Raw genomic sequence first — 26,113 nt, 5'->3', positions numbered from 1 at the left:
CAAATCCCACCTCGGTCTCTTGGCCAAGTTTATTAAGCTCTGTAGGCCTGTTTATACGTGTGCAAAATGGAGGGAGTGAGGAAATTGGCCTAGGTCTCTCTTGGCTTTAAAACATAGGTCTCACAGATTCTCAGATCTGCAATTTGAGGAGAAGGAGTAGAGTAGAAGACTCCTAAGCTTCCATCAAGCCTCCCTTCTCATGGAGCCACCTACATGATCCCCCACAGCTCCTTTCTCACCTCACCTTATACTTCTCTGGAAAAAACAAGTCCACAAAGCAAGGCCACTCCTCCACTGTTCCTCCCTTGCTGGTCCACACTGGCTCTGGAGAGCGCCTTTCATCCCTTTCAATTCTCTTTTCTCTCTCCTTCATTTTCAGCCTCTCCCTATCCACCGGTTCTTTCCAGGCTGCCCCATTCTTACAACCCCCTTCCTTGATCCTATTATACCTTCAAACGACCACGCTCTATATCTCCTCCATTTCACAATCAAATTCCTAGAAAAAGCTCTCTGTATAAACTGCTTCCTTATACTTGCTATCTGGCTTTCAACCTCATCTTTTAACTGACACTGCTTTCTTTAAGGTTACTGAATAACTCTTTTTTAAAAATCTACTGACACCTTTTGTTTTTAGATCATCTGCATTTTCCAAGAGAATAATTCTTAATGGGGGTGGGGAGGAACATGCAATTCAACAAACCTCATCAATATATCAAAAGGTCTGACAATATAGCCACTGTTCTACATCCATAGTCTCTAATCACCTTTGCAAAGGAGGAGAGAAGAAATGCTTTTTCCACTGTATTCTTTGGGGACACACTTGGTCATCATAACTTTGCAGCATTAAATTTCTACTGTCTACTATCTCTTTTGCCAAATCCAATGGCATTTTTTAATCCCCATCCTTCGTGACCTTTTATCAACATCTGACACTGATGACCATCCTCTCCCTCCAGGGTTTCCATGACCGCTCTCTCCAGATTCTCCTATTGTCTTCTTGGTTGCTCCAACAGTCTTTGCTGTCCCATCCCTAAGTGTGAGGAGATCCCCCCACACTGGTCCAAGGCCCTCTTCTCCATTTACCCCACCCACCCACACCTTTCTCTCTCTCTCACAGGGACCTTAGAAGTTTCTATGGGTTCATCTCCTACTTTGACCCTAAGTGTGTCCTCCCTCCCTCCACATCTCTCTCCTTCCATACCTCCACAGGGATCTCAGAAGCTTCTCATGAAATCTAGCTATATGTCACTGCTGGATTGGGAACAAAGGACCTAGATTGGATGCCAGATCTGCCACCTGTGATCTTGGGCAGGTCAGTAAGCTCACTCTGCTGGGTCTCAGTTTCCAGGAACTAGAAGGTGGTCCAGCTCTGCGGCTCTGATGCTGCCATGTCCAACTAGATGACCCATAAGCATCTCAAAGTCAACATGTTTCCAACAGACTCTTCACTCACCATTTCTCCTACCTCCTCTATTTGTTAAGGATTCTCATCACCCATTTTTGAAACCCAGGAGTCATCCTTGATTCTTTCTTCTTCCTCACCCCTTATAGCCAATTAGCTGAAAATTCTGATCTGTTTTATTTCCTTAATTCCACACCCAGCCCCTTCTCTCCCTCCCCACATGCACCTCCAGTCTGAACTGCTGTGCTTACATCCAATTCTCTCTCTTCTTTGATCTACAGTGGCCAAAGATTGGACCTTGTCACTACCTTGCCTGCCTCTCGTGAAAAAGCCAAGCTCTTTTGTCTGGCATCTAAAATCCTTTACAATCAGGGTCTGACCTTCAGATTTATCAGACCTCACTTTTCTTTACACACTTTAGGTCCCAGCCATTGAAATGTACCTTGGCTGGGACCTAGACTCTGGAGCTCATAGACTGGACAATAGGTCTCTGCCCTCCTAGCACAGAGTGAATGTAAATACTAAATAGTAACTATTTCTCTTTTGGCCAGGAACCCCTCCCAGTTTGATTTTTTTTTTCAGTTTTGATTAAAGGGGCCATCCCTTGATTAACTTCTTAAAGAGGTCTATTCACTGAATGGGTGTCACCTTGCTCAAAGTGAGAACCTGAAAAGGCCTTATCCTAAAAGGGCCAGGGTCTGGGCCATCTCCAGCCATCCTGGTGAATATCAAACCAGTGGACCCAGATGGCTCTGGAGGAGAAAGTGAGGATGGTGACCTTGCACAGCCCTCCCTCACTCAAATCAAAGTCAACTTTGAGTCATGGCATCATTCCCTGATGTCACGGTCCTCTTCGAAAACGAAGGACGAACACAACAACCTAGGTCCCAGCCATACTGGTCTCCTTGCTTTGCCCAGGCTTTCTTTGTGCCTCCTCCTCTCCACCTTACTGCAGCCAGTTTACTTGGAAATTTGCTTCAAGGGCCGTTTCCTCCAGGAAGCTGCTCCTGACCCGCCTGGGTCACTAGTTGCCTAGATTACTTTGCATCTATTCTGCATTTGCTTATACAAGTATATGTTATTTCTCCCTAAAAGATTACATGCTACTTCAAAGGCAGGGATTCGCTCTGTAAATCCCCTATCACCTAGCAGAGGTCCTGGCACACAGCAGGAGCTTAATAAATGCTTGTTGCAAGCAGGAAGCTGGAAACAATGTTTTTCAGCCAGTGCCTCTGATAAGGGCCTCATTTCTAAAAATATATAGAGAACTCAGTTGAATTTCTAAGAATACAAGTCATTCCCCAATTGATAAATGATCAAAGGGCATGAACTGGCAGTTTTCTGAGGAAGAAATTAAAGCTATCTAAATAATCTATTTATATATGTTATGTATTATTTTACATATAAAAATATATCTTATATATATGTTATATAGTATGTGTGTATATATATATATATATATATATATATATATATATATATATATATATATACACACGAAAAAATGCTAAATCACTACTGTTTAGAGAAATGCAAATCAAAACAACTCTGAGGTACCACATCTCTCCTGTCAGATTTGCTAACATGACAAAACAGGAAAATGATACATGTTGGAGAAGATGTGAGAAAATTGGAACACTAATGCATTCATTATTGGTGGAGTGGTGAACTGATCCAACCGTTTTGGAGAGCAATTTAGAACTATGCCCAAAGGGCTATAAAACTGTCCATACCCTTTGACTTCTACGGCTGTATGCCAAAGAGATCATAAAAAAGGGAGAAGGACCCACATGTACAAAAATATTTAGAGCAGCTCTTTTTCTGGTGGCAAAGAGCTGGAAATTGAGGGGATGTCCATCAACGGGGGAATGGCTTGTGGCATACAAATGTAATGTAATATTACTGTGCCATAAAAAATGATGAGCAGGCAGACTTCAGAAAAACCTGGAAAGACTTATATGAACTGATGCTGAGTAAGGTGAGCAGAACCAGGAGAATATCATCCACACTAACAGCCACAGTGTGTGATGACCGATTTGGATAGACTTGGCTCTTCTCAGCAATGCAAGGTTCTAAGATAACTCCAAAAGACTCATGATAGAAAAAGCGATTCACATCCAGAGAACAATTACAGAGTCTGAATGAAGACTGAAGCAAACTATTTGCTCTCTCTTTTTTTTGTTTTTGTTTTTCTGTGTTGTTTCTTTTCTCGTGGTTCATTCCATTGGTTATAGTTCTTCTTTGCAACTTGACTATTGTGAAAATATGTTTAGCGTGAAGGTATATGTAGAGCCTATATCAGATTGCATGCTGTCTTGGGTAGGTAGGGGGGGAATTTGAAACTCAAAAACTTGAGGAACTGAATGTTGTAGACCAAAACTAAAAATTTATTTATTTATTTATTTTTAAAAAAGAAAGGAATCATGATGGAAAACACTATCCACATCCAGAGAAAGAAATCTGGAGCCTGAATGCAGATGGAAGCATATATTTGTTCTCTTTTTCTTTCTTGTGGTTCCTCCCATTGGTTCTAATCTTCTTTACATCATGACTAATGTGAAAATATGTTTAATATGAACGCATATGTAGAGCCTATATGAGACTGCACACTGTCTTGGGGAGGAGGGAGAGAATTTAAAACTCAAAATCTTATGGAAGTGAATGTTGAAAACTAAAAATTAATTATTAAAAAAACACAAATGCTTGTTGCTAGGTTCCTATGAATTTGGGTTCTCAAAGAAATCTGTTATTTGTTTAGCTAAGAAAATTTTAATCCCAGGGAAAAGGGCCTATGAGTGGCATGTTTTAAGAGTTCCATGATTTAATAACTCTGCATATTCTATGCCTGCATCCTAAAGGCAGCTCGCCACAGTGGATGGAGCACTGGACCTCATATCAGAAGGACCGGAGTTCAAATCCAGGTGATCCTGGGTAAGTCACTTCACCTCTGCCTCCATTCCCTCAGCTATCAGATGGGGATAACACTTACCCCCCAGAGTGGTTGGGAGGATCAAAACACTACACAAAAATGATTCCCAGGAAACCAGTCACTGCCCTGCAGAGTGGGGCTGCTGAGGAAGGGGGATGATTTCAGACATCTCCAGTTATAATCACAGGGTCACACCAAAGAAGGGTTGGAGAACATCCATCTGATGCTATCTATGCCCATTAACTAGGCGCTACACTGGGCCCTCCTCTTGTTCTCAATGATCTCACTTAGTGACCATACGTGTTCCCATGGCTTCAATCATTATCTCTATGCAGATGATTCCCAGAGCCAGTCTCTCTCCTGAGCTCCAGTCCCATGTTATTATTGAGTCATTTCGGCCACATCAGACCCTTCATGACCTCATTTGGGGTTTTCTTGGCAAAGATACTAGAGTGGCTTGCCGCTTCCTTCTCCAGCTCATTTTACAGATGAGTAAACTGAGGCCAACAGGGTCAAATGACTTGCCCAGGGTTGTAGAGCTTTTGAACTCAGGGAGATGAGTCTTTCTGACTCCAGGCCCACTACTCTATTTGCTTTGTGCACCTAGCTGCCTAATCCCACATTACCAACTGCTTTTTAAGCATAGTAAAGTGGATGTCCAGTAGTCATCTCAAATTCAGTATTTCCAAAACAAACTAATCTTCCCCCCCCCCCACCCCAAACCTTCCACTCTTTTGAACTTCACAATTATTGTCAAGGACACCACCAGGAATCCTCCAAGTCGCCCATGCCCACAACCTCAGTGTCAAACTATAATCTTCATTCTCACTCATCCCATGTAACTAATCGGTTGCCAAATCTTGTTTTCACCTTCCCAACATCCCTTGTGTATATCCTACTCTCTTTACTCACAAGAGCTACCACCTTAGTTCAGATCCTCATCTCTAAGACCAACATCCTTCTTCTAATTGGCTTCTTGCCTCAAGTCTCTGGCCACTGCAATCCTCCACTTAACTGGCAGAGTGATTTTTCTAGGGCACAAGTCTGACACCAACTCAATAAACTCCAGTGACTCCTTCATTCCCTCCAGAATCAAACAGGAAGCCTTCTGCCATCTAAGTTCCTTCACAAGCTGGCCCATTCCTCCAACTCATTCTCCTCCAGATACTCTACAATCCTCTGCCCTGGCCTATTTGCATTTCTTCCTTGTACAAGACACTCTTCCCCACTTCTATGCCCCTGGAATGGCTGTGCCAAGTCTGGAATGCTTTCCCACCTCATCTGTTCCTTGGCCTCCCTCAGGACTCAGCTCAAATTCTGCCTTCAGCAAGAGGCCTTTCCAGGCCTCCAAGCCACTAGAGCCTTCTCCTCTGAGGTTAACTTGCAACACTGTACAGATCTGTTACTTGTCCCTAGTTGTTGTCTCCTGTACTGGAATGTGAACTCCGTAAGGGATGGGACTATTTTTGCCTTCCTTCATATCCCCATGCCTGGAACATGGGAAATGCTTAAAATACAATATGGCTGTTGACTGACTGCAAAAAGCTTCAATTTCCTGGTTCAAAGCACAAAGAGAAGGTCTGATAGATACTTCTGAGAACAACAGACTGTGTGTAAAGCATAACCATCTGAAGCAAAAAAACATAACTGGTATATGTCCTAAGACTAGTATGCCATCCATTTTTATCCTTTAGTAAATCTCTTAATCTGAGTCTTCAGAATGACTGGCAAAAACTTGGAGCTATGCGCACAAAGTTTCTAAATTAGGCACACTCTTTGACCTAGAAATACCAGGCCTATAGGTCCATAACCCAAAGAGATCCAAAAGGAAAGAAAAGTTTGCATTATGTCCAAAAATATTTAAGGCAGCTTTTTGTGATGGCAAAACCAAGGAGATAGACACCCACAGATTAGGGAACGGATGAACAAGTTATGGCACATGAATAAATGGAATATTATTATGCTGTAGGAAATGAAGAAAAAGATGGTTTCAGAGAAACCTGGTAGAAAGACTACTCTATACCAGGATTTCCCACAACACAGGTTTCTCCCATGCCTCTCCTGTTTGCCCCCTACCCCCACCTCCTGATTAATTTTCCCTCCCATCACAAGAAACTAATTGGCCCCTACTTCCCTTGGAACAGCTTCCTGGTAGCCTCTGGCTAGAACCTTGCCTCATATTTTACAGAATAATTCAAGGCCATTCCTCGTGAGTTCCCTCCTCCTCATCTCCCATCATTCAGAAGGCTTCTGCCCCTCTCTCCTCCTTTGCTCCTCACGTGATGAGGTGGCCTGACTCCTGCCAAGGCAAGCTCAGGTGACCCCATACCAGCCCACCCCCTCCAGCAGCTTGGCCCCTCTGTCATCCCCATCTTTCACTTATTTTCAGTCTCTGCCTATTGGCTCCTTCCTTGCTACCTACAAACATGCCCATGTCTTCAACAAACGTCAAAAAACTCATGTGAGCCTTCCATCCCAGGTAACTATGTTCTATGTCTCGACTGTCCTTATTGCAGCCAAACTCCTTTCAAAGGCTGTCTGGGATAGGTGCCTCCCCTTCCTCTCCTTTCACTCATTTCTTAACCCCTGACATGACTTTCAGCCTCATTATTCCACTGAAATTGCTCTCTCCAAAGTGCCTGACGATCCCTTAGCGGTCCAATCCAGCAGTCTCTTCTCTCATTTCTCACTCTCCTTGGCCTCAGACATCACCAATGCCCCTCTCCTCCTTGAGACTCTCTTCTCACTAGTTTTTCAGGAGCTCCCCCCCCTTCTCCTCCCAACTCTCTGACCGCTCCTTCTCAGTCTCTTTTGCTGGATCTTCATCCAGCTGTTCCTGCAGGTGTCCCTCAGGGGTGTCCTGGGCCCTCTTCTCTTCTCCCTCTAGAATACTTCACTTGGTGATCTGGTGATTTGTATCAGCTCCTATGGATTTAATGACCCTCTCTATACTGACCATTCTCAAATCTACCTATTCTGACTTAACCTCTTTGATGACTTCCAATCTCATCCCCAACTATCCTTTGGATATCTCGAACTGGATGTCCAGTAGACATCTTAAACTCAACACGTCCAAAACACAATTCATTATCTCTCCCGCCCCTCCTGTCCCTATTACCGTAAAGGGCAATACCATCTTCCCAGTCCCTCAGGCTCCCAACCCAGGAGTACCCCTGACTTCTCACTCTCTCACTCCCTCATATTCTAAGGCCTGTCACTCTCACATCTGCACTATCTCTCAGATACACCCCCTTCTCTCCCCTGATACTGTTTCCACTCTGGTGTGGGCCTCATCCCCTCAGCCTTCTGGTGGCTCTGCCTCCCTCAAGTTTCTCCCCATTCCAATCTACCCTCTACTTAGCCACCAAAACACCCCCTCTGATGATATCATACCCCTATCACCCCCCCCACCCCCTCAATCAACTCCAGGGGCTCCCTATTGCCTCTGGGATCAAATACAAAATGCTCTGTTTGGCATTCCAAGCCTTTCAGCACTGCCTCCTCCTCCCTTTCCAGTCTTCTTACACCTCACTCCCTGCCATACATTCTTCCCTCCAATGACACTGGCTTTCTGGCTATCCCATGAACAAGAAACTCCCATCTCTGAGTTCCCAGTATTTCCCCTGGCTGGGATGCTCTCCCTCCTCAGGGCCTGGAATGCTCTCCTTCCTCATTGCTGCCTACTGACCTTCCTTTAAGTCCTAACTAAAACCCTATCTTCTATAGGAAGCCTTTCCCAACCCCACTTAACTCCAGTGCCTTCCTTCTGTTATTTCCGACTTAACCTCTATATAACTTTTTTGCACACGTTTATCTGAATGTTGCCTCCCCCCTTTAGATTGTAAGCTCCTTGAGGGTAGGTAAATGCTGTCTTTTGCCTCTTCTTGTATCCCCAGTGCTTAGCCTAGTGTTTGGCACATAGTAGGCACTTACTGACTGACTAGCTCCCTGGTCACCTAAGGGCATTAAAAAATTATACCCACATGGAGCCTAGGCCCCTTCAACTTAGGATGTCTGAAGACCAGAGGAGCCACCAACCCAACTCTGCTGACCAGACAGGTTTCCATCCAGAGATATGGGGTCCACATCTATAGAAGCAAATGCCCCTGTAACTCTGCTGCATATGCTTACTGTAGTTAGGGCTAAGTAAACCTTTTATTAAGTAAGCCATGATTCACAAGTACTTTACTTCACCCCAACTTCAATTAACAGAGTACCAGCGACAGGCCAGACTGTGAGCAGAATCAGGAGAATAATGTATACCAGAACATCAACACTGTAAAAACAAACAATTCTGAAAGACTAAGAACTCTGCTCAATGCAGTGATCAACTAGGAATAGAAAGGACTGAGTATGAAGAAATGTGCTCACCGTCTAACGAGAAGGAATGAATTAATACACAGAACGAGACACATTCTTGAACATGGCCAATGTGGGAATTTGTTTTTCTTGAGTATACTTGTTACAAGGGTTTGCTTTGATTTTTTTTGGGGGGGGAAGGTGCCAGGAGAGAGGAAAGGAGCAGGAGGAAGAAAAAAAGAAATGTTTGATAACTGAAAAGAAAATAATTTTTAAAAAATGACTAGTGACCTATTTTCTCAAGCACTAACATACCTCCCTTCAGATATCATCAAACATCCTTGATGAGGGCACAAAGGGAAGAGGTAGGCTTTTTACAAACTATGTTCTACAACAGGTCATATCTTTATGGTCCACAGTTGACTGAAGGGTAAAAACAGAATGCCCACTATGATGACTGTGTATTAATTATAAATATCTGACTTAAGAGGTGGCAAGGTGCAATGGAAAGAAAACTGGCCTCAAAGTCAGGAGACAGGGGTCCCAGCTCTGCTTGAGCCACATGAAGTTGGTCAAGTCCCCTCACTTCTCACTGCCTTTGGCAACTCTAACACATCTAAATGGTAGAGGACTTTCCTCATCTGGGAGTTTTCTATAACAATGAAATCCCAAGTCCAGTCAGTACTTCTCCCTTTCTCTGGAATCAATAGGGAAAGATGCTGCTTTGAACGTTTCCTCTAACAAGGGATCCTCTCCATGCAAAATCTTTAAAAAATTCCTTGAAAGATGTAGCAGAGATAACAGTCAGATAATCCTCTTGTGGCATAAAATAGGAAGAAATACACTTGACCAAGGTGTTTGCCACCCTCCTGGAGGCTGTCTAGTACAAGTTCAATCAAATAGCCAGTAAATATTTATTAAGCTCCTAGTATGTGCCAGGCACTAAACTAAGAGCTGGGGATAGAAATATGAAGAGGGAAAAAAAAAAGAGTGCCCCTGCCCTCAAGGAGCTTACAGCTGAATGGGGGAAGACAACACACAAAAGGAAACTGAAGAGGGGGAGGGGGAGGTCTCTGACAGGCAGGGACATGGTAGGAAAGTCAGAGATATCTCAAACTAGCGAGAAATGAGGGGATCTGACCTTGGCTCCCTTCTTAAATTTTTGGGTCCAAATCAAGGAGGAAATAATCGTGGCAAGTAACACAGTGCTGACTACATCAAGCCCCCAAACCCTGCCATGCCTACCACACAGTATCTAAGATTACTCAAAAGAGTTTGGCGGAATTATCCACACAGAAAAACCAAGTGGGTGAAGAATGCCTGCCATCCAGACTGTAGTATACAGCAGGATGAAATGGACAACCTAAAATTGAGGACTGCTTAGGTCATCAAGCTGACTTTATCCCTTAGTGATCATCTAGCCTCTCCCTGAAGACTTCAAGTTCAATTAAACCTCAATGCAATAAGCATTTATTTAAAAACCACTCAGTACTGGGCACTACGTTAGGTACTACTGGCCATAAAAATTAAAAGTCTCTGTCCTTAAAGAGTTTACATTCTAGCAATTTGGGAGAGCAAGGAATAGTTTATCTATCAGATTTATGGGAAAGGAAAGAATTCATGACCCAGCAAGAGATGGAGAGCATTACAAAATGCAAAATGGATAATTTTGATTATGTGAAATTAAAAAGTTTTTGCATAAAAAAACCCAACACAACCAAGATTAGGAGGGAAGCTGAAAATTGGGAGAAAATCTTTACAACCAGTATCTCTGATAAAGGCCTCATCTCTAAATTATACAGGGAACTGAGCCAAATTTATAGGAATACAAGTCATTCTTCAAATGAGAAATGGTCAAAGGATATGAACAGGCAGTTTTCAGAGGCAGAAACTAAGGATATCTATAGGCATATGAAAAAATGCTCTAAATCACTATTGATAAGAGAAATGCAAATCAAAACAACTCTTAGGAACCACATCTCTCCTGTCAGATTGGTTAACATGAAAAAACAGGAAAATGATAAATGTTGGAGAGAATGTGGGAAAATTGGAACATTGTTACATTGTTGGTGGAGCTGTGAACTGATCCAGCCATTCTGGACAGCAATTTGGAACCATGCCCAAAGGCCAAAAAAATGTGCCATACTCTTTGACCCAGCAATACCACTTCTAGGGTTGTATCCCAAAGAGACCACATCAAGTGGGAAAGGGACCTGTATGTACAAAAATATTTATAGCAGCTCTTTTTGTGGTGGCAAAGAATTGGAAATCAAGGAGATGCCCATCAATTGGGGAATGGCTAAACAAGCTGTTGTATATGAATGTAATGGAATATTATTGTGCCATAAGAAATGGGGAAAATACAGACTTCATAATAGCCTGGAAAGACCTACATGATATAATGCTGAGTGGGTGGAGCAGAACCAGGATATATTGCTTCTGTGATGACTAACCCTGACAGACTTGGCTCTTCTCAGCAATACAAAGTTCAAAGACAACACCAAAGGACTCACGATGGAGAGAGCTATCGACATCCAGAGAAAGAACTATGGAGTCTGAATGCAGATTGAGGCAAACTATTTTCTCTCCTTTTTTTTTTCTTTTTTTCTCTTTTTTTTTGGTTTTGTTTCTTCTTTCTCCTGATTCATTCCATTGGTTATAATTCTTCTTTACAACCTGACTATTGTGTAAATAAGTTTAATGTGAAGTTATACACAGAATATATATCGGATGCCATGCCATCTTGGGGAGGAGGGGGAAGAAAATCTGGAACTCAAAATCATGTGGAACTGAGTGTTGTAAACTAAAAATAAAAAATCTTAATTTAAAAAAAAAGAGTTTACATTCTACAAGAGGGGAAACATGTACAAAGATAAAGAAATACAAAATACATAAATGAGATACAAAGTAATTAATGGGGAAGGGGTGGAAAACACTAACAAGTGGGATTCCTGTGGAACAGCAATTCCCAGCCTGGGGTGAATGAGGTTTGTTTTTCTTAAAAATAATTTGATGACATGTGATTGAGGGAAAAAATATTTTTAAAAAAACAGAAATAACTCGATAAACATTTCAATACATTTGGTTATAGTTTTTCAATATAGTTGTAATCCTTATATATATATACATCCTAAAAAGGGTCCATAGACTTCAGACTGTCAAAGGGGTCCAAGACACAAAAATGTTTAAGAACCCCTGCTGTAGAAGGTAGAATTTGAACAGGGCCTTGAACTGAGCTAGGGATTCCAAGAGGCAGAGGGGATAAGGGAGGATGCTTCAAACTTGGGGGATAGCCTCAGAAAAAGCATTGGAAATGGAGATGAGATGGCATTTATGGGGAATGGCAAGTAGGTCAGTTTGGCTAGACTACAGTGTGTAAGGAGTAAAGTTTGGCCTGATGGAGTAATAAAATCATTCAGGTAAAATAGATTGGAGCCAGTCTGCATATGGCTTTAAATGCTTAAAGAAGTTTATTTTATGCTAGATCCAAAAGGGCATCACTGAAGCTTCAAGAGCAGGGGAGTGATCTCATCAGTCCTGTGCTTTAGAGATATCCATTTGGTAGCTGTGTGGAACCTGGATTGCAGAGAGAGTAAAATTAGCAGATTATTGCAATAACCCAGGGCAGAAAGGATGAGGGCCTGTGTGGCCATAGGAATGCGGAGGTCAAAGTCAGATGTTGGAGGGAGAATGAAATTAATACCAGGCAAATAACTGGATTTAGGGGATGAAAAAAGAACAACTCTACCTAGGATGTCTGGAAGAAAGGTGGTATCCCATGACAAGCAAAGAAGTCACAAAGAGGTGTCGCTTTCAAGGGGAAGATAATGACTTCCATTGTGAACATGGTAAGAATTCCATGGGACATCCAGGTGGGGCTAAAAAGCAGGAGGAACTTCATAGAGGCCTGCTGTGTCTATTTGGGAGTCACCTTCACAGGGATGATACTGACCCATGAGAATGAACAAGCTCATAATGGAGAGATTTTATGAGAGGGCAGAGCAAATATGCCCCAGGACAAAGCCCACTTTGTGGGATGGATGGGGCACGATGAGTCAGCCCGAGAAGGAGAATTTTGCCGTGGAAGCCAAGGCGAAAGTAATAGAGAGGTCAAATCAAATGAAGACTGAAAAACAGTCCCTGGGTATAGCAATAAGGGAGCCCTGGTAACCTCACTACTGAGGCAGCCCATTTCACTTTTGCGGAAGCTGAAGAGTTAAAAAGTTTTCCCTTATACTGAGCCAGAATCCAACGATCTGTAACACCACCTACTCGTCCTAGTTCTGCCTTCGAGGACCATGGCACACCAACCTTAGCCTTCCTCCACATGGTAAACCATCAGAAGACAGCTATCATGTCCTCCAAAAGCTTTTTCTGCAGACAAAATAACCTCAGTTTATGTAACCGATAGTCATGTGGCAAGGTTCTGAAGCTCCTTACCATGCTGCCCATGCTCCAATTCCTCATTGAGCTTCCTAAAGTATAATGTGAAGAGTTGAGCCCAATGTTCCCGATGTGATGGGACCAAGACAAGAGTACAGAAAGCCTGCTGCCACCTCTCACTATCTCTAGCTGACATGTCACACAGTCGACTCATATCGATCTTCCAGGCCATAAACCACCCCCAAGTCTTTTTCACATGAGCCACTGATTAGACTAATCTTTCCTATCCTGGATTTGTGCACTTGGGGTTTCCCCCCCTTAACCCAACCATAAGTCTTTACTTTTATCCTTCTACATTCAAATTTTATCTTGTCATTGTCCCCTCCCTCGCCCCATTCCAAATTGTTCAAGCTCGCCAAGACCTTTTTAGATCCCGATTCTGTCATGAACAGAGTTCTCTCTTCTTGTGTGGTGTCACCTACAACATTGATAAGCAAGCTATGAGCCAAGCATATTCATCTAAGTCATTGGTAAAAATTTTGGACCTAACTGTGAGGACAGAGCTCTCTAAGGAGATGATACAAGTCAAAATCAAATACTGATATCAGCTGCTCAGTTTTATCAGTTATCTCTAAGACATCAAATAATTACTTCAAGCCCTTTAAATTAGAGTTGGGGACTCTTCTTATTTGAGAAGAGAAAGGAGGCTCTCTGTGGTGCTGCTGGAGGAATTCACTTTTCTAAATATACAGATCAAATCCAGGTCAAGTCAAATCAACTGATATTCTTTACGCCCCTTCTATGTGCAAGGTACTGTGAAAGATACAAAGAGATCAAGAGACTTACAAGGTGCCTGCTTTAAGCAGGTAATTGATGGTCTAACTGAAAGGGCCCAGATATAAGAAATGACATGTCGGAAGTGTCTGTAAGTTCTCTACCAGAATTCTGAGGAAGGCTGAGCCCAACTGGCACTGCCTATCTCACAGAGTGACTGTGAGGAAAAGCATCACCCAAATGGAAGCAGTATTGCCTGCATCTACTCTGTGCCAGATGTTGGGCATATGAGTAAGAAAATCAAAATGCTTCCTGGCCTCAAGAAGCATATATTCTACTGGGAGAGAGATATGTACACAAGGAAGCAAAAACAAAGTAATTTGAAGAGGAAAAGCATGATGGTGCAGACATGAGGGAATGAGATCCAAGAAGGCCTCCTGTTGGAAGTGGTACTTGAGCTATAGTTTGGAGAAGGCTGGGTACTCAAGAGGGAATACAAGCCAGTCAGACAAGGGGTACATTTAAATAAAGGTATGGAAGCTAGATCTAGAATGTCACAAACTGGGAAACTGCAGGTCAGGCTGAAGAAAGACAGTATGAAGTGGAATAATAAAGAAACTGGACTGGCAGGTAGGTGGGAGTCACCATGGAGGGCTTTTTAAATACGGCTATGTAGTTTGTATTTTATCCTAAAAGCAATAGGAAACTATTGCAAATTTTACTCCTATCAAGTTGGTGGTGAGATCCCTGAAGGCAAAGCCTATTTCATTTCTGTCTGAATCCTCTAGACTAGACAAGCATGGTTCCTTGTACACAGGCCATACTTAATGAGTGCTTATTAAATGGAAAAGACAAAACAACCTCCTTCTAGGTTGACCAACCTGCCAGTAACCACCACTCACTGGGTCTAACTCCAAGCCCCCTTCTTTCTGTACTACTGTTTAATCCCCATCTCTCCATGTGGTGCATGCAGACGCTGAGAGAGACATTTTCAGGCCTTTGCTGAAATCTAAGTGTACCAAATCTAAATCATTTCCCTAGGCTGCCAGCTAAGGGGCCAGTCAAAGTTAGACTATTTTGAAGGAGCCCATCATCTTAATATGACATCTTGATGCAGCACCAGGACCACCACTTCCTTATACTCACCAAAGCACCCCTTCAACAATGGTCTAGAATCGTGCCAGGAATTGATGGCACATTTGTTAGCTCGTCACAGAAAGAAACCATCTTCTATCCCTTTTTGAAACAGGCATTTCCCTAGCTCTAGTGAGAGAACTCCTTTGCCATTATCCTCAATCCCTCAGAGATCAGCAGGGCTTGCTTCCCTCCTAGGAGCCCCTTTTTCCACGTGGGCCCAGTGGGTAGGAACACAACCACAGCCACGTTCCCTTGCTTGTTCACTGCCCATTTCCTCACTTAATTTGTTAACTCTCAATTCCCTGATAAACACTTCTTTCTCGTCCTTTCTGATCCTTCTCCTTGGTGAAGAAAACAGGCAAAGCACTAAACAGCCCCTCAAAGCCTGTGTCTCATCCACTGCAAGCATGCTTTCCTTTCCATCTCCTCTTCTTGTCACCAAAAACAAACAACCCTCCCCCCCACCCCACTAAATAAATAAATAAATAAGTCCCTACCCTGACCCCCACCCCTGTTGCCTTGAGCACCTATCCTAAACCTCAGCTCAGGGCTCTGGGCTGGCTCATGTCTTTAGTTACCTCTCTATGCTTTTATCTTCCAGACCAGTCTCCCTACAATCTCAGCTTCAACAGTTCCTTCTATGACCACAATTTCTTGAAATACCTCCTCCCTTTTCTTCCTCACTACAATCATTTCGAGCATTAGAATTTTGTTCCTAAGAAGCTTCCATTACTCTTGGGCAGAGTTCCCTTGTAGAACCTCAGACTATGGAATTCTGCCTATGCTTTAGCTGAACTCAGAGAGCCATTCTCCCTCAATCCAGAGGAGCCAAGCTGCTCAATCCCTCTTTAGCCAACCTCATCAGAGCATTCACCCGTAAATATAAGCTCCCCGTAAATACAAAATCTATTTTCTAATACATGGCACCTTTAATGCAGAAAAACCACCTCCACTAACATCCCTAAAACAGATCACTTGACTAAGAGATGATGCTTTGTTGTAAGAATCTGCAAGGAAATAATTCGATTCAAAAAAATGGATACTTTTCCTTGCTTAAGGAAAGACAATCATTGTTCATCTGTATCTATTTCTTTACTAGTCAATTCTCCTCTGGCACCAGAAAAATAAGCACTCAAAAGTTTGGTATTCACAAATTCTATTGCAAACACAACCCTTCTTGGTAAGGAACATTTGCCACAATCTATAGCAATGATAAATTCAGCCAAGAGACCACCAAAACTGTTCTTTAATTATTATGGTTCCTACTTCTCCCAAGAGCTAAAGAGACAAGTCAAAATCTGCTTTGCCAAATAGAGTCTGTGCTCTTTGGCCACAGCTGGAGTAGTCCATAAACAGAATAAGTAACAATAGCTGACATTTACACAGGACTCTCCAGACATTGTATTTACAGTATCTCATTTGATCCTTACAATAACCTTGTGGTAGTGTCACAGGTATTATTTGCTCCATTTTACGGAGGGAAAAACTGAGGCTCAGAGTGTTTAGGTGTCTTTTCTGGTGTCACAGTAGAGCTAAGAAGCCTCACAGGAAGGATCTGGCCCTGGATCTCTCCTGATTCCAAGTCCAGCTCTCCCTCTTTCCACCACACTGCTCCTCCCAACCTGGTACCAAGTTCTTAGAATGTCTATTTTTTTTTTTTACTAGCAAGTTTTCAACAGTAAAAGGAAAGGCAGGTAAAAGAAGATTTCAAACACCACAAAAAAGGCTGTGGATCAGTTATCTAGTTCTGATGCTGAAGAGAGAGGGAACAGAACCTACTTAGAGAGATTCCTTTCCAAATGAAGATGCTAAATATTTGCTATAGAAATAGGCACTTGATTTCCGAAAAGATTTTTTTGCAGGAAAATATTAATGAAAATATGAATTACAGCCCCATATTACATGGTGACCCTCTGACTACAACATGAATAGTATATAATTCTAAAGGATGAATCTTGGTCTGCCAAAAGAAAGGAGAAAACACCCCTGCCTCCCTTCTGAGGAACTAGGGGTCTTGAATACTGCCAGAGTCAGCTGATGTGTTGGTTAGTCTCACTGAACCGCTTTTTTGGTATTTCCTTTTTTTATTCTTTGTTGCAAGGGATGGCTCAGGGGATAGGGGAAAAAGGGGGGGGGGGGGCGGGGAGTGCTTTTGGAAAGGAAAGTAAAACAAAAACAAAAAAATGTCAATAGAATGAAAACCTTTTTTAGAAAAGCCATATCACACAGTGATCACTGGTCAAATGAAGCAAACCTGTCATACCTACTTCCTTCCTTTCATATTCCATGACCAGTAACCGCAAAATAAGGAATTCTATACTTTTATCAACTTTAAAAATCATATATTGGTCAAAAGATGCTCACAATTTTTTTACAAGGACTTTCCTTTTTAAGTCACTGAAGGATGGAAGGAAAACTTCTATAACTTTCATCCCCAAAGTTTACACTCCATCTCCTGCTTCAAGCTTGTTCCCAGGCCATTCCCCCAAGCCTTCTTGCCCCTGGAATTCCCTTGAATACTTCACTTTTCTTCCCCACAAGCCTTCCTTCCAGGATGACTCTCTACGAGAGGCCTTTTTGGATTCCCCCTAATTGGTAAAGAGCTTGCTTCCCCCTCAATTCATTTGGTATTTACTTATTTGTACATGTTGTACCCAGCCCCGCCACCCAGGAAATATTCTCCTTAAGTCAAGGATAGCTTTTCATTTTGGTCCTTGTATCCCAGCACCATGGTTCACACATGGCAGGCACTTAAAAAATGTTTGTGAAGTTCTAGATTTGACCTAGAGTCCATGAGTCTATAAAGCTGGATATTACATTTATACTGGGCTAACAATACCACTCTACTTGGAAAAAAGTATCTACTGACCAATACAAGTTTCTTGACCAATGCTGATTTTGTAGGAAATATAATCTCCATGGATTGAGCTCAACACTGGACAGAACATATCCTTAGCTTCACTAAAAAGATCGGCAGCATCTATTTATTCAGATAGGTCAATTTCCAACAGCAGAAGTCATATAGCATGAATCACCTGTAAATTCATCTTAATAGTTTTGCCTTTCAAAAACAGATGATAAAGAGTAATTCCTGAACTTGCATGAACTGATATAGAGTGAAGCAAGCAATACAATAGCAACACTGTAAAGACAACTTTGAAACACTTCACAACTCTGATCAACTCAGTAACAAGCTACAATTGCAGAGGGCTGTTACCCACCTCTGCACAGAGAGATGATGGATTCAAGAATGCAGAATGAGACCTATAGTTTTTAGACATGATCAATTTGAGAACACATTTTGATTAACTATAAATATTTGTTATGAGGGTTGTGTTTTTCCTTTTTCCCAATGGGAGTGGGTGTGGGAGAAGGAAGAACCCAGGATTGAAAAAAAAGTCTTTTGTTAATTGAAAAAAAATTGTTAAAAATAATTCAAGGTATCTTTTATCCACCGGTAAAGCTGGAAGTTCCTTGTAGATTATATTTTCCTCTCTAACACAGATAAAGAATGCAAAAGATTTAAGGATGTTCCTTCCTAAATATGGCTAGAATGACACATTAACAACCCCAAACAAATGCTGTAGGAAGAGATGTAAATGTAGCAGCAGAGTCCTCTCTCTAAACCAAGATTCATCAGAGCAAGACTGCATCTTTCCCTATGAGAGGTCAACTTCTGGACAGCGGGGTCTGTGTGTCCTAACTATCTGTCTCTTCAGAGCCTGGCACAGAATCTTGACTAGATAGGTTCTAGATAAATGCCTTTTAAATTGACTTGTACTTACCAAATGACCACTTATCAATTTGATAATGAATGTTTAAACAGTAGTTTTCTTGTATGTCTTAACTAGTATAAACATTATTCATAACCACACAGGAGACACCTTTTAAGAGGTCACAGAATGGATGCAGAATTATCCCTCCCCACCCCATTCCCCAAGCAAAAGTAGTGCTTTTAAATTTGCATGTAAGTTATTTAGCTGCAATCTTCACAGCTGTTCTGATGGCATAGCTATAATCTACTAAAGTCTAGCTATTTATAATGATTTTCCTAAGAAAAAAGTCAAGTGTTCTCTTTCTTATCAGAAAGAGTGTCTAGTCAAACTGTGACCATTCAGTCCTCAGACCAAAGAGCCTTAAAATACCTTTCTTCCTCACAGAGAAGTCACCTAAGAGTCCGGACCTGCTGTCCAGTCACTGAGCTTGGAAACAAAGAGGGGCTATTCTGCTGTGTTAGAGAAGGAAAGCACTGACCAGTCTCTGGCTATAACGGATTCTTTCTTCCTCGGGTTCCATCTCTCAGAGCTCTTCTGTTGAGATGACCGTCAAGAAAACCTCTCCTGAGCTGTCTTCTTTCTCCTCAGGAAGCAGAAGGCAACACTAAAGGAGGATAACAATATAATCCCGGATCAGAATTCATCCTTACGCTTGTTCTTTTCTCATACCCCACAGCCTATTTGGGGACACCATGTAACCATGGGGCATGATAAGCCCAAAAACCCCCACCAAGAAAGCTGGCTCTTTCCCCAAAGGTTTTGGACTTCTGTGTTTTTACCCAAGGGGTTCCAGGCAATGAGCACAATTAGTTCTAACACAAAGTTGTCTATGGCCTGGGCAAGTGAGTTGGTTTCACTTCCTTCTGTAAATGGAACAACCCTTGCCTCTACCCACAGGGCAATCCAAATGAGCAAGGCTCTTCCCTTGAGGTCAGCATCAGCATAAAATCCCAGGACTGAATGAGACTTTCAACTCCACTTTCATCTCTGGAGGTCTCCACGAGTGAAGTGTACACTGAACTAATCCTTATTCGAACAGTAGTTTTAAATAGTTTCTTCTAAGGAGAGCCTAAAAAGACACCAATACACACACACTAACTTCATAGCAAAAGACTGAGAAGTTAGGGTGATGACATCGGTGGTGGTCGTGTTGTGGTTGTTTTAATGGGGGGGAGACAGTGTCTCCCCGAGCACCTCCAGTAACTCAATACCTGCTCAGCCTTCCTAAATCATCTTTTCCCTCAAAACACAACAAAACCCTAAAAGTGAGAAGCAGAGGACGCAAAGTGGAGACAGACATTTCATCAGCCCCTACAAAAGAGAGATGCTAACAAGTACACCGTGACGACTACATTTGTGGATAGCACAGTCGAATGAACCATTCATAAAAACCAGACAAACTAAGTAAGACCCTGGCTACAGCAGTCAGTTCAGCTTAACAAAGTGTCTAAATGAAATACACTTGTGGATCGTAATATGGCTTCCGTAGGTAGTAATACGGGTGGTTTTTTTTTCTTTCTTCTTCTTTTTCTTCTTCTTTTCGCCCCCAGCCCCCAGCCATCCTTCTAGACCCGCCGGCGGGACCCTGGGGACCCAGCCGGGTAGAGCCGCGTCGTCCCCGCCAAGCGTCCCGTTCCCGGCCGTGTCCCGAAGGCAGGAGAGGGGGCAGCGTCCGAAGAAGGACTCGGCTTTGGAGGAGGCCGGGCCGGAGAGGAGCAGCCGCCGCCGCCGCCGCCAGCCTCGCTCCTCGGGTCTCCTACGGGGGAAGCGAGTCGAGGATTCCGGGTGGGAAAGAGAAAATGCAAACTTTGCACGGGGGTCCGGCTCGGCCCAGCCGCCAACTTCCCAGGGCCGGAGGGCAGGGCCGGCTGGACTGACGGACGGACAGGACGGTAAGGGGGAGGAAGGAAGGAGGAGGCGGGGGGGGGGTGGTTGTCTCACCGGGGATCTCGCCGCTCAGTCCGGGTCCGAGCGATCGGGGCTCCGGCGTCTTCGGCCGCTGGCCGACGATGGCGAGCCGGGCCCGGGCCCGCGACGGGAGTCGGCGGCCCCCGGGAGGGCTCGGCCCGTGAGCGGCGGGGCCGTCAGGCGGAGGGGCTGGGGCGCGGGCGGCGGGGGCAGGAGCCCGAGCCGGGGCCCATCCGCCGGGCGCGAGCGGGCGGGCGAGCGGGCGGGCCCCTTGCCGGCCTCCCCGCCGGCCCGGCGCCCGAGCCGGGGGGTGGGGGGGGAGGACCCGGGCGGGCCGGGCCGAGGGGCCGAGCCCTCCCGGGGGCGGCGGGCGGCCGGACGGAGGCGGCCCGGCGGGTAGGGAGGGAGGGACGCGGCCCGGCCCGGCGGCTTCACGGAGCTGTGGCGGCGGGCGGCCCGGCCCCGCTCGGCTCGGGCTGCGCAGCGGCAGCGGCGGCGTCCGCGGAGAGGCTCGGCTCAGCGCGCCTCGGCTCGGCTCGGCACGGCCGGGCTCGGGCTGCGCCGCCGCCGAGAGGGGTGTTGTTTCCCTCACACAGGAGGAGCCGCTGGAGCAGCCGCCGCCATTTTGAACCCGTCAGACTCTCACATACACACAGCGCCTCGCAGGCCCAGCGCGCACGCGCGGCCTCCTCCACACACCCCCCCCCCCCCTCCTCCCCTCCCGTCACCGTCAACCCCCTCCCCCAACTCTTTCCCCTCCGCTCCCCCACGGTGAGCGCGCACGCGCCAAAGCCGGCCCCAGCACTGAAGCCCCACCTCCGGCGCGCGCACGCGCAGACGCGTCCCCTCCACCTCCCTCCCTCCCACATCGGCAGCACCCCCCCATCCCCCGCGACCCCCTCCCTTCTGCGCCCCGTGACTGACGCAGATCCCCCTCACCTCTGCGCCAGCTCCTCCTCCTCCTCCTCCTCCTCCTCCTCCTCCTCTCCCCTTTCAGAGCGCTCGAGCCAGTCTCGCTCTTCGCGCCTGCGCACGGGGCAGGATTCTTCCTTCGAGAGCGCGCGCACCTCCCCCCGCCCTCTCTTTTCCACCACCCCCCTCAGAAAGGGGAAAAAGGAAAAAAAAAGAAAGAAAAAAAAAGCCCCGCGCACACCCAGACACACTCCTCCAAGCAGACGCATTGCGCGCGCCCGGCCCCGCCCCGCCCCGCGCGCCCGCTCGACCGCGCGCCCCTCCCCTGCGGGCCGCGGAGCCGCGCGCTGGGGGAGAAAAAGCGCCCCCCGCCCCCCCTGCGGGGCACGAGGCGCCCCCCCCCCCCCCCCGGGCCGACCCCCGGCCCGGCCCCGGCCCCCGGCCCGGCCTGGTCAACCGCCGTGGGGCCGAGCGGGGCCGGCCCCCCGCCGCTTCATCACTCAGTCAGTGCCGCAGCCCAGCCGCAGCCTCCGCCGCAGAGGGCTGGGCCAGACAGAGGAGCGGGCGGGAGGCGATCAGAGCCGCGGATGCTGCAGCAGCGGGCGGTGGCTGGAGCCGACCGGCGGGGCTGGGGCCAGGGCTGGAGCCGGGCAGGGGCCGGGCTGGCAGGGCAGAGAGAGCGGAGCTGGGCAGGGTTGGGCTGGGCTGGGCAGGGGTCCGGACAGGGACCCGACCCGGACCGCTATTCCCCCGGCAGGCCGTTGGGGGCCCCGGCTGCCCCCTCCTCTCCTGCCGACTGGGACTGCAGGGGGACCAGGCTGGCAGGACCCGCTTGGGGGCTGCAGGGCTGCTGCAGGGGCTGCTCTGTCCAGGTCCTGGGTCCCAGTCCAGATCCCCACCCCACCCACCCCACCCCCATGCCAGGCGTCTGGGCCGCCGACTTTGCCGCAATGCGGGGTGGGCAGCGCTAGGTGCGCAATGGGGCCGTGCCGCAGTGCGGCATGCCCACCCTGCCCAGGCCACCAGGGCCACCTCCGCCCAGGGGGGGAGGGGCACTGCCCTCTGCCAACCGGCGTCCCCCCTCTCCCAGGTCCGGTCGGACCACCAGTTCCCGTTGTGCGGCAGGCGGGGGTCCGCAGATGGCTGACCCCGACCTTGCCTCGCCTTGCCAGCCCGGCCAGTGTTTCAGCCGCTGCGGTGCTGCCGCATCAGCCTCCCGTGCTCATCCTGGTCCTCTTGGTCCTCGTCCATCCCTCCGTCGAGCTGTCCAGGCAGGTGGCTGGCGGCCGGCAGGCAGCCCCGAGCCCGAGCTGTGTCCAGGGGAGCCATGGCGGATGCTATGTTGCTGCAGTCTGCTGCGCCTGCCTGCGGCACTGCGGCACTGCGGCAAAGCGCGTCCACACCCCATTCGAATTAGCCCGGGAAGCTGGCCCCGGCATCCCTTTCCTTCTCAGCTATGTTCATGTTTCCGCTAGTGCCGATGGCCTCTGCCGCAGTCCCGGCGGATGGATGGACTGGCGCCCCAGCAGAGCCGATGTCAGTGCGAGAGATGCAGAGATGAGCCCAACCAGCTGTCCCCGCTGCTTCCAGAAAAGGGTGTGCATCTCAGGGTGAGTTTACACACGCGCGGTCCAGCCGGGCGGGTTTACACACGCGCCGCAGCCAGTGTGACCTTAACGTAAGTGACAGACTAGCCCAATACCAGGGTCAGATTTCCTGCCGTCTCTGCCGTAAGACCTGGCCTATTCCATTCTTCCACCCAAATAGGGTACGGTGGAAGATCCCTGAGGATCCGCCTACCCATTTTTCCCCTCCTCCTTCGCCATCAGACTAGGGGGTGGGGGGTGGGGGGCTGCTGGAAGAACCCAGGACGCCAAGTCCCGCTACTGCATTGGTGGCTGCGGCAATGCGGCACTGTGGCTGTGCGGCGGCGGCGGCGGCGGCAGCAAGCGGCGAGCTAGCAGAGGAGACAAACATTGTTACCATTTAGGCTTCCTCTTTTGTTACCATTTAGACTCCTTTATCAGCTCCAGAGGATAGGAAAAAAGAAATCACCAGCATAGAGCCTTGAGCCCAAGGGTTCGCGCTCCAAAGATTGTCTTTGGAGCAGCCACTTGGGCAAGCCAAGGCTGGTCAGCCCACGGTCCCCTAAGTCGGACTGCCGCAATTGCTCACCAGACTCTCTACTCCGCGATCTGCTGCGATCTGTGATCCGCAGTCTGTGATCTGTGATCCGCGATCCGTGATCCACGATCCGTGATCCGCAGTCCGTAAGTGACTGCCTGCCTCCGTAGCCACCGCGAGGTAGCTACGGGTCTGGTGTTGGCACATTGTGGATTGGCCCTTCCTGGGGCATCAGAGGAAGCTGCAGATCTGCGGAGGGTTCTGACACCCGCTATCAGCAGCCGCAGTGCCCTGGACCAGGCTCCTTGGGCATGCTCGGAGCTGGGCTCCCATTCCCCTGCTTGGTCTCTTCCCTGGTTTTATTTTTTTTTCACTGGCACCCTCTCTGGGGCCAGACTCCAACCGAGCAACTTGCGAATCCCTCAGAAACCTTCCCAGCCCCTTGAGGAAGATTTTGGAGGGACTGCAATAATAACGCTTCGTATTTTACTAAAGCTGTGCTTACAGTGCAGAGTCCTGGAAGGCGCTGTTTAAATGGAAGGGTATGATTATTGGTCACGTGAGGTTTTTCTGCAGGCAACCCAAGGCGGTTCCCTGATATGGGAAACAGCATCCCATGGGCCATCCGAGGGCCATCCTTGGGCCATTGGCCAGCATGAGAGGCAGCATTAGGTTCATGCTAAAATTGAGAAAACTGAGTTAGGGGAATGGACCTGTATAGTCCCAGGTGGGAAGGAATTCAACCATTCCTAGTCCAGTGGTCTGCCATGCTATTAGGTCTTGGTTACCTACAGAACGCAGATTTTCTTTAATCTTTTATTTTCCCCAAGAAAGACCCTTTGGGGAGTGACCTGAAGGCAGGCAGGCCAGTTGCAGGCCTGCTCCAGACAAACTGTGACTCCGGGCCCACCTTCCCAAGTATCTAAAGCTGTAAATGACAATGGAGACCGAGTTTCATTCCCTGGGAAGAAATACCTTGTAGATATTCAGTCATAAGGTCGGACCAAAGTGGATGGAAGCCAGTGCAGACGCTCTTAAGTATCTGACCACAGTATTGTAAACAACACAAATTTTGTCAGCCCTCCGTTGTTTTTTCACTTAGCCTCTCTTCCACCCAAACAACTGTCAAACAGAATTAGACATTTTTCTTTACTTCTGACCTATTGGGAGTCCACCTGCAAGCTGAATTAGCTGTTTTCACAGTACCGTTTGGCTACTGCCACGAAAACCCAGATCATTGGGATGGGACTAATTTTCAAATTTTAATTTTTCCAAAAATCAAAATCTTTAAAACCTTAGAATTCTGTGAAATCTCACCCACATTCCGAATTTGCCTGTCTCCTCGATGCCTGCATACTCCCACCCAAATAGCAGCTTAAAAAAATAAGTGAGGAAGACATTTTGTTAATAGCAGAAAGAATGAAATTGTGGGGCCTTTGCCGTTGGCTCTTTCCAAAGTGGAAGGAACAATAATATGCCTTTGTGCCTCACCATTAAAGCTCCTAGATTCTGCCTTCTTTTAGTTTTTTCTCCCCCCAGGAGATGGAAGCCACCAGCTACCCACAGGAAAGAGTTGGGGGGAGGGCTTCATTCTCCAGTTGGAAGGATACAAAGTGTTGTGTGAAAACAGGATTTTAGGGAACCTGGGATATCTCGGAGAATAGACTCCCAAGTCTCAAACTCGAAGGACCTCAGATAGCCCCACGCCCTCATTTTTTCGACTTGTGGAAGGTCACACAGAGTAGTTAGCCTCGTGGGTGGGATTTGGACAAAGCGGCCAGCCTTCTTTCTGATGAGGAGTCTCTGTTTCCAGCTCATTTGGTGCTTGAAAAGCTGGTGCTTTATGTGGCTGGGCCTGCACTCGAACCCTGAGCAGCACAATAGGACTCTGAGAGCCTAAGCTCTTTTAACCCCAGAAAGGTATGCTGGGCAGGGGGCCAAATGGGGGAAGAGCTTAAGGACACCTCTGAGCACCCCATTGGGAGGATGTGAATGGAGAGGCAGCCATCACAGTCAGGCATTGGGGGTAGTCTGCATGTTGACAGGATGCCCTCTGCCAGCCCCATCCGTGAGATCCCACATCTGTTTGAGTTGGGACATGTAGAAAGACGAGTGTTTTTGCAGATGGATGTGAGTCCATTTTTTCCCAGGGGGCTTAGTATTCTGCAACAAGTCTATCAAACACAACCAGAGATGAGGAATTGTTAACTGTGGTCTAGAGAAAGAAATAGCAACCTCAGAGCCAGACAGGGCCTAGGCTCGGATCTGGCTTCAGCTACAGCTGGTTGTTCAACTGTTGGCAAGTCTTCCAAGCTAGCCAAGCCTTGATATACACACCTGTAAACAGAGGCTAACAAGGCATGTATTGTTGACATTGCAGAGTTGTTGTGAGAAGGTACCTAAGGGCCTAGATGTGTCAACTGTAATAATTACATAACCCTGGTGACCTTCTGAGGGCATGTGGCAAAT

General features: G+C 46.7%; 1 protein-coding gene across 2 annotated transcripts in view; it reads right to left on the bottom strand.

The window, feature by feature from the left end:
* KDM2A (lysine demethylase 2A) overlaps nt 1-23,758 on the bottom strand; it is a 98,338-nt gene extending 74,580 nt beyond the window's left edge. The window contains exons 1-2 of one of the 2 annotated variants that reach the window (XM_036762206.1): nt 23,696-23,758; nt 19,179-19,304 (exon numbers count right to left, since the gene is read on the bottom strand). In XM_036762206.1, the coding sequence (XP_036618101.1) occupies nt 19,179-19,220 (42 nt within the window). In that variant the 5' untranslated portion in view covers nt 19,221-19,304; nt 23,696-23,758. Of the gene's footprint in view, nt 1-19,178; nt 19,305-20,641; nt 20,741-23,695 lie in introns of those variants that run through there. The other variant, XM_036762205.1, reaches the window with a different exon arrangement.
* Between the last annotated feature and the right edge of the window lie 2,355 nt (nt 23,759-26,113).

This window comes from Trichosurus vulpecula, chromosome 6, assembly GCF_011100635.1.
Source record: "Trichosurus vulpecula isolate mTriVul1 chromosome 6, mTriVul1.pri, whole genome shotgun sequence".
Classification (NCBI taxonomy): domain Eukaryota; kingdom Metazoa; phylum Chordata; class Mammalia; order Diprotodontia; family Phalangeridae; genus Trichosurus; species Trichosurus vulpecula.
This window is presented reverse-complemented; position numbering and strand designations above follow the sequence as displayed.